A 13,489-nucleotide genomic window follows, 5' to 3' on the forward strand; every position below is an offset into this window, starting at 1 on the left:
CGCATGCAAGACAGAGCTGGGTGCGCAGGTAGAGCTCGGGAAGCTCCCCCATTAGTTTGGGCTTGCTGCGGCGCGCCCGGGGTGTTTCCTTAATTTTTATCAGAAACTGTGGGACACGCCGGTGCTGTGGTGACTATTCCTCTGCATGCGGTGGGGGAATGCGGGGACTGACGTGGCGGCGAGGTGAGGCGCAGAGTGCGAGACTCGGAGCGCTGAAGGGAGGGAGGCGAAGCGAGGTGCGCGGCTGAGGCGGGCGAGGAGCTCAACTTCTCCCGCCCAGCGCCTCGTCCGTGGGGCGCTGGTGGTACGGAACAAATGGACTGATGCTCGTGTTCGTGAGGCGCTCATAAAGAGAAAAAAAAAAAAAAACAGTGTTTGCAAAAGAGCTTGGCCATCTTCGCTTTTATTTCAGAAAGATTTTAACTGCGCTTGCTGTTTTTGGGGGGGAGTTTTGGTGTTACTCTCACAAATACCTCTGCTGCAAAAGTTATGCCTCTCTTCCCCGGCTGCCTTGGACACGAAAGTTTGTCACGAAGTAGTCAATAGGGAGTGTGTAATAAACCTTGAAGGGATTAAACACCCTCCTTAAGAACTGGAGTCTAGTGTTACAGTGTGAGGTGATTGATTAGTTTTTGAGGAAGCTTATGTCAAATTCTAATCCGGTTTTGGATTGTGCTTGTCGTGTAATGTTTTTTGCTCCAGCACTTTATCATAGCAATGAAGTAGCGAGCTGCAGCCCTGCGATAAGGCGCACATTTCTTTCACACTCCCATCCTTTTGGACAATAAAAGGCTGTTTACATTCTTCACATTCTTGCAGCCCAGTTTCCAACTAACCAACACGCAGGGGTGAGAGATGGGGAAAGGAGAGCAGCAAATGGATTACAAAGTTGCTGAGCAGGAGGGAACTAAATAAAAACTCCTTCCTCACACCTACAACCTCTCTCATTCACATGCACCATCCTTTTTTCTTCCTTTATTTCTTTTTAAGAGCTACCAAAGGGCTCAATTGGAGCTTGCGCCATCAGGGATGGGGTTTGTTGTGCGATGGTGATGTTGGGAAGTTGCTTGCTGTGAGTGTGTGAGTGAAGGCTGACTAAATGAAGCAAAGTTGCTGCCTTGAATCAAACAAAAATCATAAATAGCCACTGCAGATTCTCAGGTGGATGTGGCACTCGGCTCACCCAGGAGGATTCATTTTTTCTGCATTCTTTAGGTACAAACCAGCAAGGTTTTGGAGTCAATTAGCTTTATACCTTATATAAGTCAGTTTAAATAATAAAGTAAAGCAAAATGAGAATGTGTGAGATTTTTGAAGCATTTTAGGTGTACCTTTTAATGCTAACCTACTACTAAAAAGTTGTGTAAGTGTATTTTGGCATGCTGTTACCAGAACACCTGATTTAAGTTACAGCTTATTATAAATTAAGAAATGTTTTATGTTGGTGGTAATGCATTGAATGCAAGTCTGTGCTATTCTTTGTTCTCTGGCCAGAATTTGGAGGGACTGGTGGCTTCCTGGAATCTGATTAGCAGCTTTAGAAGGGAGGCATTGGTATTACCGATTCTTGACTTTTTCTTTCCTTTTTTAACCAAAAATCAGTGTGGATAATATTGATATTGCAGTAAAGGCTCAGCATTTCAGCCAAGAAAAAAAACATCCTGGGTTTCAGTGATGCAATACAGCAGCATTTCAGTAAGCCAGAAATGCTACCATCAAACCCTTCCTGCTGGGGCAGTCTTAATTTTTTTTATAAAATCAGGGGTGTTAGAATGGGAAATATTTTGGCACTGCCTTTCAGTGAAGGGAGAAGTGCTTTTTATTTTAATAGATTGAACTTCAAATGCTGTCTTTCCTTTCCGATATCAAAGTGTGCTGTCTACTTACCTACTTGTTAAAGATGCATAAATTAGGATGAAATCCATGTGAAACTTCACAAATCTGAGGAGATTATGGCAGAGTGTCTCACTGAATTTCTGAAAGCAGTGTTAGGTGATTCTTTGTATGCTGTATCTATATTGCTCAGTCAGAAGTTCATGTTTTATACTTTTAAGACAGCACAGTTATATTTTTGTAGCATGTTTCTAGATGATTATTTTGATTATTATATGGGGTAGCAGTATGCATGCAGCAATTGCACATATAAATTTCCTGAAATATTTTGCATATTTGGATATATTAAACAGTAAGGAAGGCTGCTGTTGAGTCAGGTTAAGGTGCTAACTTGCTCCTGTATAAATTCATTAATTTTTAAAGCCAGGTTTACCTTCTGTTGACAATATGGAGCAAAACAGCAATTTGCAATGCACAGTCCGTGCATGTCTGGGCTGTTATTGATAAGAAGATGAAAAATTGCTGTTTTGTGTTATCATTAATAGGTGCTCTTGCTTTATTAATTTTCAGTAAGCTTTTCCAATTGTCACATAATTGCTGAATGCTCTGTTAGTTATCTCTTTGGAAGTAATGGAGTTCTACATGTTGAGAATTAAAGTGTGTGAAGCATTAGGATAATGCAGTTTATAGAATCCCTGCTAGTGTTTTGTTAAGTCAGCTTTAAATACCTCCAAGGAGGAGGGGGGCTTCTTCTACTTCCCTGCAAATACGAGTTGTCATTTTAAAGAATTCTTGTTGGAACAAAAAAAAAAAAACCTGGCACTATCCCTTTGTCTAGGCAAGGTGTAGTTTCAGAGACACACACAGAGTCCCAGGCAGGACCTGTGGTTCTGGGGGTAGCCAGGCACTGTAACTCTTGGTTTATTCTCTCATCTCTGTGGTCTGAAATTGAGAAAGGCTCACAGCAGCATCTTCCAGTGCTTATAGTCAAAGTTGCTTCAGTATTCTATCAATAAACTCTCTTTAGCATTAGCACTGGGCAGAGTTGTTACTGCATTAGAAATCTAGGAATCAATCATTTTACAAACCCTAAAAAGAGCTGATTTTTTTCCCCCAGCACTGTTTATATAGATGAGAAATAATTAGGAACAGAAAAGACAAAAGTTGTTAATTTAAATTTTTTCTCCACCAAGTTTAGCAGTATAGCATTTGACATGAGTGAAATTCAATGACACCTTGTTTGTCTTGGAATTTCAAAGGCTGAAAATAGCTATAACCAAAGCAGGTTTTGACAATGAAACAACATTTTTACAGAGGTTTTTTTTTTAAACAGAATTTAAGGTTCTTAGCAACTTGAGCTGAAAGAATATTTGCTATAGCGCAAGGTACTGCTTCATAAGAAGAAATATATTAAAAGCTGAGCTAAAGCTGCCTTTCCATTTAAAATATGCATATCCTGTGAGGTGTAGAAACACAGAGATCTGTTCCTTCTGGCTACTTTAATTTTGTCTCCATAGCCTTGCAAATGTGGTCCAGGTAGCATGCCCTTGCAGTGAGTATCAGAAATAGGCACCATGCAAGACTCTCAGCGCCATTTCAGAAAGGTAAATGCTTCCCTCTGGTCATCTGGAAGTGCACAGATGAAATTCCATCCCCCCTTAATTTCAGGGAGAACTTTGTCATAAAATGTATTGGACCCAACCTTTCATTTGGCTTCCTTTGGTAATTTTTTTTGGTGCTGTGGGCATTATAAGCCTTGTGTAATAAAGTAATGTAGATAACTCAGGAATTGCAGGTAATTTGGAGCTGGAGACAGATCAACAAACGCTGGTTTCAGCAGATTGAGAATTTATTACTCTGAATAAGGAGTTGTGTCTTAAGGTGGATGGGGCCAGGTTTAGTTTAGGAGGAGGTTCACAACTCAGCCTGTCCTTACAACACATCTTTTGTCCTAGCTCCATGAAGCTGGGTCCATGATCCTTTTCAGTTTATTTGTAGGTTGACTGGGGCACAAAAAGATCACAGATCCTGTTTAAAATCTGTACAGCAAGACTTCTTTGACTGATGTCCAGTAGGCCACAAGATACCCCAGGCTTGCCTAGGCAAAATCCGTGTCTCAAACTTTCCATCTGTAACACACAAGGAATTTTTCTGCCATTGTAAAGCACTTGGAGAGATGTCAGAGCTGTGCTGTAAGTGTAACAGACAGGGAAGTGAAATGGAAGGATTGGTGAATCCCCAGTGCTAAAGTAGGATGCTCTCATCACTCCCACCTTTCTGGTTTTCCTCCTACAAGAAGGGAACTCAGGAATGGGAGTTGAAAGGGAGCAGCAGAAACCACTTGCTGACCTGAACATTGAGAGCATCAGAGAGCTGCAACTCTGCCCTGGGTACACCAAATTCCTCCTATACTGTTAAAATTGTTACCTTTAATCAACACTTTACAAACAAAACTGTACAAGGAGAAGCAAGAGCTGCTTGGGGAATTTGCAGTGAGGTGCCAGCAAGTTGCTTGTGGTCCGTGCGTCAGGTGTTGACCTTTATTTGCTCCAGGTGTTGGGTTAGATGTAATTCTGGGGCACTAGTGGTAAAGAGCTGCAGTAAGCAAAGGCCAGTGCTACTCTGCGCTGAATGGTTTAAAGACAAAAGCTGTGATTCCATGGATGGGGATTGCCTCTTGCTCAGAAGTGAGTGAGCTGTTCCTGTGCTCAGGGAAGCCTGTGGCTTTGGATCTTTCACGCCTACTTGTCAATGTGTCAAAACCGGAGATAGTGATGAAAAAGGAAGGTTTTTTTTCGGGTTTGTGCTACGCAGGACAGTCCATTTGCTCTGCTAATCTGTCTTCGTGTCCTGATTTTTGCCCACTTTAACACACTGCTTCAATATACCCATTACAAAACACAAACACCAGCTGTAAAATCTTTGCTAGATCACATCTAGCAGAATTGGAAAACAGGAAGGTGGAAGTTCCCATTCACGTGGCTGTTACAAATTCATCCTGAACCTGACTTCCAAACACACCCTATTCTGAGGCAGCTTTGACCTCTCACTTCGAATCTTGAATATGTTTGTTTATTTCCCCAACCCCATTCTTCCTTCCCATTATGTTTCCATTCCTTCAATTTCCCACTGGGTTTGTAGCTATAGTTTATGTAGAATGTTTAGGTGCTTAAAGGATCAATCAGAGTGAAAATAAAGGGTGACCTGCTGGCAGCTTTTGCTTCCAGCAGAGCATCACTACTGTGAAGTCCAGTCTGCAGGTCAGGACTTGGAAAACATTGCTAATTCCTTTCCTGTGGGGAATCTCCTTGCGGGCTGGTGTTCGGCTCTAAGCTCAGTCGCACTTAACAAAGAGATTCAAGGAAACAAATTAGGAATTGGGTGGAAATGAAGGGCTGTGAAGTTGGGTCATCTGTAAAGACTGAGTCGTTTTGTCTTTGCAGCAGGGATTTCAGTGCTGGTGTGATGCTCTGCTCTCCCTGGAATGGCAGTGCTTACTGTAAATATAGAATTGGAACGATTGACTATAATTTAAGGTGGATTTAAAGAGCTGTAAGAGCTGTAGTTCTTGAGATAGGTTTTCTCTTTGTTCCAAATGACTGGTAGTAATAGAAGCTATTATTAGCTGGGAAGTGAAAATGAAAGAATAGGGAGAAATAAAAAAATAAAGTGAAGAATCTAATGTCTCTAAAATCAGGCTTTATGTGCATTGGGGCCAATTATGGTTATTGTATCATTACAGTACAGATTTGAGGCTGCTCCAAAAGCTCTCATTCAGCTTCTCCAGATCCAGCATGTTTGGTTTATGTTTACAATCAGTTGTGAATTTCTTGACATTATAGTACTTGTTTTAAGGGATGACTAGGTATTTCTAATATCATCAATCACCAGTATAAACACTACCTTAATTTCATCTTACTTTACCCATTATCTAGGAAAATAAAACGCTGTGCATAGAGGTGCTCCTATATTTGTTCTGCTATTAAGTAGATTTAAGGGGTTTTAATGGAGAAGGAGCTGGCTGTGCTTGAGGCTGACCTGGAGGAAAAAAAAAACCCTGGGACTTTGCTGAGGGAATAAGAGGTGAATATGAGAGAAAGATGATGGATGTAAAACAGCCCTGTGGGCAGGTGGAGTGAGCCTGAGAAGTTACTGCAGGCAGAGAAGGACAGACAGACTGACAGTAACTAGGAATATTCCCACAGTAATAGAGTTCTACTTGTGCATCAAACCCAGGTGAGTGGAATATCAGACCTTGAAGTTTTTTGTCCTTTAATGCTGCCTGTCTCTCTTTTCCTTGCAAGAACCTGCTCGTTGATTCTGTTGCTCCTAACAGATGTTTGGAAAGTTGGAATTCCTGTTCCCAGTGGGAATTTAAGGGTCTCATTGGCAGTGGTTTGGTCTCAGTCCTTTGGCTGTAGCTGTTACTGGTGGGTTTCTTTGCCATTGGGAGCCTAAACCCAGGGAAGCTGTTCCCAAGTTGAATTTTCTCCTTACTCCAGGCAGTTGGGTGGCTGACTGCTAGAAGAAAACTTCTGAAATTGTATGCACATACCAGTAATTTTATAGTGCATTGTAACTGGAGTTCATAGCACTTTATAGTCAAGGTGTGTTACATGTGTGTCATCATTATTTTGGGAAAGTAAAAGAATAAAACAGAGCCTAGAGGCAAATTTCTTATCTTCACCCAGTAGACCAGAAGAATATTCTGCATAACTGACTCTGTCCTTCCCTGGCCCATCTCCATACAAAGGCAAAGAGTTTCTGAATCTGAACTGGCTATATGATAACAGGGGCATTTTTGGAGTGATGTAATTTGGATCAAGGCACGAGTGAAGCCCAGTCCTTCAGTTTCTCAAGCAGAGTGCCAGCAAGAGGGCTAAAGCCTGTGTTGTTTTCCACTCATTAAACTAACAAAATGCTAATCAGCTTTGTGGAAAGATTGGCAGTAGATAATGTTGCTGTGGCACCACTGTCTTATCGGGTGTGGTAGCGTGGGCTACTCTAAATGAGGTGATTGAAACACCTCAGTGTTTCTTGAAACTGATTCCATTTTGCCCATTGACTACTATCAGTTCTGTCACCATTCGAGGCAAGGAAAATACCGATGCTAAATTCCTTGTGGGGCTGGGACAAATGCTGTGCTGCAGCTGCTGTTGTGTGCCAGCCTCTGCTGCCCGCTGCTGAGCTGCTGTGTCGATTTCCAGACATTGAATTAATCTTCCAGTGCTGGAAACATCCATTTTTGAGTTAATTCTGAGTCAAGCTGCACTGTCTTCTATTGCTGAATGACAAATCCATCAGTCTTCCTCGCCTTCCCCTGGCTTGGGTCTGCTCACTGCTGTGAAGAAGTTTCTGGCCCTCCAGGGAGCTTTTCTAAGCTGCATTCTGCTGGGAGCTGCCTGCTTGCTCCCTCTGTTTCTCCCTCCCTCTGTGCTCCATCTTCCTGAAGTTTTTTTCCAGGCAGAGGATGCTCAGTTCCTCTGGGAGAACCAGCAGTTTCCTTGCTTTCTTCTTCCTCCTGGAGATGCCCCTCCATCCAAAGTACAGCAGCCCAGGAGCAGGTAGAAAGCCTGCCTTCCTTTCTACTACTCAGCTTCATTTTTTAAAATTTAAATATTTAAAACATATTTTTAGAAACATTTTATTTTATTATTTTTGCAGGAAACAAATTTTTGTAGCAACCTTTCCAGAATCTATTAATGGTCATCTGTTCACCCCTCACTGATGGCTTCTGTCCAAGCTGTCTGGTAGCAAATCAGTCCAAAGGTTTATCAGCTTTGGGTCCTAGGTTGTATAATGTATTTCCAGAGTGTTTCCATTTCAAATTGTCCATTTTTTAACTCATTTGTCACGATTCCAAGTCTGAGTGGATATCCACTTTTAAAGCGCCTGATTGGAATTTGATGTGAGGATTGGTTTTTAAGGAGCAAGTTTTATAGAACTGTAGATGTTGTAGATTCTGCCCTAAAAAGCATATTTTTCCCCTCTGTGTAGAGACACCCTCTGCCTGTGAAGGTCTTATTGTGGCAGTGAGCTGTGCTGTGTAAAACTGAGATCCAGACCAAGAGATGCAACAAATTGCATTTCTACCACATTACTTTCCTGGGGCACAGAAGGTTTTTAGTTTCTCTGCTCTTTCTCTCCTTCTCCCTAGAACCCATAATCCCAGATTTTTTTTTTTACATCAGTTTTGGTGAAATCACAGTTAATGCCTTTCCTTAAAGTTCTTAAAGAGTGGGAAAGCCATTCTCATCCATCTCACTCTTCAAGTCTTTTCTTATTTTTCTTCTGACTAGAATTCAGTATCCAGCTGGCGCCAAGCTAAGCTAGCTTAAAATAATACCAATGTGTTGAGTGTCTGACAGGGGAATAAATGCATTGTTGAGTTAGGACCTATTTGATTTAAATTAAATAAAATGCCTCTAAACGTAAGGATGAAGAAACGTGACATACCTCATACTCAGATCCATTTTATGGTGCTCACCCCATAATCCTTTTATTCAGACATGTGTGACCTATGTGTTATCAGCAATGGGCAGCCTAACACTGCAGTAACCAGGGAATTTAAACTCCATCTTTTATTCAGCAAAACCTTTTTGTGGGTATTGGATGAGATCTCTTACTCTGCTTGCTTAGACTGAGGGTCAGTGTTGCTGTTTTTTTAATACTTGATGTTGAACAATGAAGAAAAGAATGAATTTAAAATAGCAAAATTTGTATTTATGCTGGCTAAGGACATCATTCTGCAGAAATTTGCCTTCTGGTGAGTTTGCAATATTCTTTCAATGAACAGCACAGTTGTATTTTTGGTGGAATAATAAGATTAATATGGGGACAAAGATACAATGGCCATTATATTTACATTTCTTGTGTTTTGATGGATTGGATTGTCTTGTCCATCCAAAGTAAGTACTAGATTTGTTCTTAATTTTTTTCAATAACACCAGTAACTGTGAGGGAGATGGAATTTTGTTCTGTTCAGATGTTGAAACTGTAGTTCTGAAAATACAGCTCAGTAGTCACTGACTGACTTGTCCTACACCAGTGAAATACTTTCATGTTTTCAGGGAGTATTGAGATAAACTCAATCTGTGATCAGTTATTAATAAAGCCTGTGCCCTATGTCCCCATTCCTGTCTCATCCACTACAATTGTCTAACAGAAATTTAATTATCCTTGAGATCACCAGCTCTGATCCAACTGAAGTGCACAGAATGATTGAACAGTTTTTTCAGTGATGGGCAACAACATCCCAGGAAGCTTGGTTTTCTTAGGGAATGGGCTAAAATAGTATTTGAAACAGAAACAAGTTTGAAAGCCAAATCACACATGTATGGCAATCAGAAATTCACCAGGATTTCCTGGGTATCCACATTTTGGTGTTTTGGACAGACATGTGGAGGCTGCAAAAGAGCTTTTAATCTTTCCTTTAATGGAAACACATGCTGTTGTATAATTTGTTTGGTTCTGACTCCTCTTCAAAATACTCAACTGGAAAAGGACTAGTGATCAATTTTAGTGGGGCAAGAAAACCTACATAAATTCAGTTGGTTTGTTTGGGTTATTTTCCTTGTTTCTTCAATTTGAGAATAACATCTTGACTAAATGTGGTCAGGAGTTCTCTACACACACTTCTGGAAAATTCAGTCATTAAAAGATAATGCGGAGGTTATCCATATCATGACTTTGAACTAAACACCTGCAGATTGTGTGTGGTACCTGAGAATTCAGCCAGAAGGAAAGGTCCAGAACAGGGATTGCAGGGATGCCTGCTTCCACTTGCACTAGCAGACTTTTTAAAGGTTGGCTTAAGATGGAACAGCTTTTAATGACTGAAGAACAAACGGGTGGTATCTCCATTCTCTCTGTACAAATAAGCCAGTGCTTATCCCCTGGTTAGGATGGCAGAAGGGAAAATGAGCTTGGATCTGTCAAGACAGTATCAAACTTACCAGGAGAGACAGTATTCTACAGCAGGGTGCTCAGTCCCTGCCCTCAGCAAGCCTGAAACCTGCTTGGATCTACCTTGAAGAGACACAATAGGTACAAATATGTTCATTTATTTTGGTGGGAGGTGGAATATGTACAAACTCAGTGTGAGCAGGAAAGTGACTTTTTCTGCACCTACCTGAGGATGTTCTTACTCCTGCAAAGAGACACTAGAAAATAAAACATGGTAGGTGCATCACTGCAAGCATTTTTTTTCCTGTTTTTGCAACCTAAGTCAAAGGTGTGTGAAAACCACATCCTGGATTGGATCCTTCAGCAGAAATCAAGGAAGGAATGCCTGGGTTGTATCCTGGGAGAGCCCATCCAGGGATTGGCAGCTTGGGTGCTTGGTGAGGTGTGCTCTTAAACAAACTAAGGGGAATTTGCAGCCTCAAAATGTAAAGACCACTTGGGTCATGTGTCTTACTGTGTGATTTTAGAGATTATAGATTTAGGCATTAGTTATGAAACTGGGGAGGAACTGCATTTGCTGTCTGTCAAACTCTCCCTGCTTTTGTCATTCTCCTTGTCAGATGGATACCTGGAAAACTACCCAATGCCTTCCTGTGATGTAGGATTGCTGATGCTAAGCACTTCCTAATTCTTCCTTAGTGTTTTTTTAGAAGGTCCCATGATAATCCCTAGCTGATGGTATCATATTGTTTAGTTTTTCCTAATACTATGCACAAAGTTTTCTTAATTCCTTCCCTTTATGCTTAGCTATCTTGTTTTCTATCACTCTTGAGACACTTTGTTCAGACTGCATTATTTGCCTGTTCCTGGGCGCCTTTTCCTCAAAGATCTGCAACATTAGCACTCTGAGTCACAGCAAGTTTTACCTCTTTATTGATCTTCTGATTCTGGGTGTTTGGAATAATTTACTTTTTTTTTTCCCCTTCCCTCTTCCTGTTGGTTTTCACAGAACATCTAACTGGAAAGATATGTGCTGACCCAATTTGCTTAGACAGTATCTTTTAACCCTGACACAGAGGAGTCTTAGAGAATATGGCAATTTCTCAGATTTAGAAAATGGGCTAGATTCAGGAGGAAGACATAATATTCTGAATGATTCTCTTGGAATACTTTTGCTACTTCAAATTGTGATGCTTTCACTGCCTTTTTTTTTTTTTTAATGGGCATTTGATGTAGACAGGTTGGGTTTTTCCTGGCCATCTGCAGCCAGCCCATGAGGATGGGACACTGTGTGTGCTCTGTGGATATTCTGAAGATGTGAACTACGTGACTGTGTTAGCACCATGCATGAGCTCACAGGCACAGCCACAAAAAGGAGGATGAATACAGCTGAGAGGGTTTGGTCAGCTCAGAGCTCAGGGAGAACATTCTTGTATCTACCAGAAACATTACCTGTCTCTCCAATGAGGTTTTTCCATTGCAAGCTCTTCAGGTCTGTCAGTGCTCTGGGTAAAATTGATAGTGTCTGAAAAGAAAAATACCAGCAGGAAATACAGATAAACAGATGGTACACCTAAGTGTTTTGCTTGGTCCTTAATTTCCTATTAAAGAAATATCCCAGCCATTCCCAAGGGACACATTTCTTTGCAAGCAGTGACAACCCTCGTAGCTGGCAGTGTGTGAGAAAAGCTTCTGTTGAAAGAGGCTGTTAAAGAATCACATGTTCTGTTGATATAAACCTGATATTGCTTCAGATTTCCTATTACTGAAAGAAACACATTTAGAGTAGTCTGTAAAATAGTCCTTTTGCCTGGAACCACCACCTTTTCTCATACAAGTCATCATCTTTAATAGATAAGCTTTCCATTAAGAGCTAGAGAAGGTGCTAGTTTTTCTTTCAGCAGTTAGAAATAAGAACAATAAATGTGTGGGGGAAATGCATCAATTTGGTTAGGAACATCAAAGTGTGTTGCTATCTGAAATATAGACAAATCAGTTCAGAGAAGGCTCCAAGTGTAGAATTATTGACCCTGGAAGATAAGATACAGAATAACCTTCCTAAGCTGTACTTTGTCAATTTTAAGTACTGTTTGCAAGGTGAATAGTTTAACAGTTTCATCCCCCCTCAGCAAAATATTAATACTAGATTGCATCACAGCTTTTCCTAAAAGTTTTTTGCCCTTTATAAATTACACTGCCGCAAAAGTATATTAATGTTCTGTATATCTATTAATCTTCTGTAAGATAAAATGAATAAATCCAAGTGATTGATGTAACTCATAAAAGCCCATAATTGTCTCTTTCTTTCTGCTCTGGTTGCTAATTTCATGATGTGGTCTCAATTCTGGGGCCAAGTGGTTGAGCCCTCTCTGTGATGTGTCAGAATCCTGAAAGCAGGGGGGTCTGCAGGTGCTACATCCAAGTGAAGGGTGAAAGATTAAACCAGGAGATCACAGGGTTAAAAACACTTTTTAAATCTCCTTAAATATACATACAAACCTCGTAAATAAACATTTGAGATTAAATTCTTCTTTCACATGGTTCTAAGTGTATGTCTGCTCTGTCATATTTTGAAACCCACCAGGCAAAAACAAAAATAATCTGTTTTATTCAAAATGCTTTTGAGCATTCAAGAAATGCACTGTCTTCCTGACAGCTCAAATAGGAAACAGTCCTGGATTTATTGCCTAGCAAGGAAGAACAGCTCATCCTGTGACATACTCTGTACGTATGTGTAAGAGCATCCCGGGAAGTTAGCAGGTGAATTCTGTCCTTTAAGTTTTACAACACCAATATGACTTGTTTCAAGGAATGTATGCATTAGAAACAAATGGAAAAAATGGCTGAATTCAATTAATTGTTGGCAGTCAAAGCCTGGAACTTACATAATCACCTTTGGTCCAACATCAACAACTGTCAACAGTATATTTTGAAAATAACTTTTTAATGAAATCTGAAGCAACAAGATTGTTTAAATCATCTTTGGGAAGATTAGTTTCCAGGGGGAGTTATTCTGTTATACTGTGATTTCCAGTAACTACGTCAAATCTCTTCAGTAGTGGTAGTGATTATGGACAGAGTGATTCCAAGTCCATCTGTGAATTCAGGCTGCAGTCTTACAGGAGAACCAGACCCCCCTTGCTCCTGCTGTCTGCCCGGAGTGTGCCTCATTAACCACTGCCTTCTGAGCCTCACTCCAGTGCTTTTCACTCAGTTGTTCCCTCATCAAGGCAGCAACATCCCAACTTGGAGGCAGAAGTGCTTGGGAGGCTCTGTCAAAAACCTGAACAAAGTAGGTGACATCCCTCTGCTCTCTCCTCATCTACAGATCTTGTTTTTTGATAAATATTTGGCAACCAGTTTAGTCAATCATGGTAAATTTAGTAAATCCATGGTAAATCTACTCTGCCTATTCCCAGCCATCATCTTGCCCTTCCTTAGCATGTCAGACTTTAGAAAGGATGTGCTCCATGATTTCCCAGGGGGCTGAAGTGAATCTGAGCAGCTGGTCACCTCCCAGACTCTTTTTAGCCTTTTTGAAAACAGTTGCTGTATTTGAGGTCTTTCCTGGTTGTCAGGGCCCTCTCCCAGTCTCCAAAACCTTTCAGATCTGGTAGTGAAAAGCCTCACAATAACATCAGCTGGCTCTTCCAGCACACTTGAATGACACCCACCCTCTGGGCCATACTTGGGTTCAGATTGCTCAGGGGACCCCAATTCCCTGCTCTCTCTGACTGATACTAGGGATTGT

At 40.9% G+C, this 13,489-nt stretch overlaps 1 protein-coding gene across 1 annotated transcript in view; it reads left to right on the forward strand.

Annotated features, from left to right (window-relative positions):
* Positions 1-4: 4 nt before the first annotated feature.
* Positions 5-13,489, forward strand: part of NXPH2 (neurexophilin 2) — a gene marked incomplete at its 5' end in the record, with an annotated part of 34,202 nt that continues 20,717 nt past the window's right edge. The window contains one exon of the mRNA XM_031057266.1: positions 5-28. Coding sequence (XP_030913126.1) covers positions 5-28 — 24 coding nt within the window. The remainder of the gene's footprint in view (positions 29-13,489) is intronic.

The sequence above is a fragment of the Geospiza fortis genome, unplaced genomic scaffold (genome assembly GCF_000277835.1).
Source record: "Geospiza fortis unplaced genomic scaffold, GeoFor_1.0 scaffold112, whole genome shotgun sequence".
NCBI classification, from domain to species: Eukaryota; Metazoa; Chordata; class Aves; order Passeriformes; family Thraupidae; genus Geospiza; species Geospiza fortis.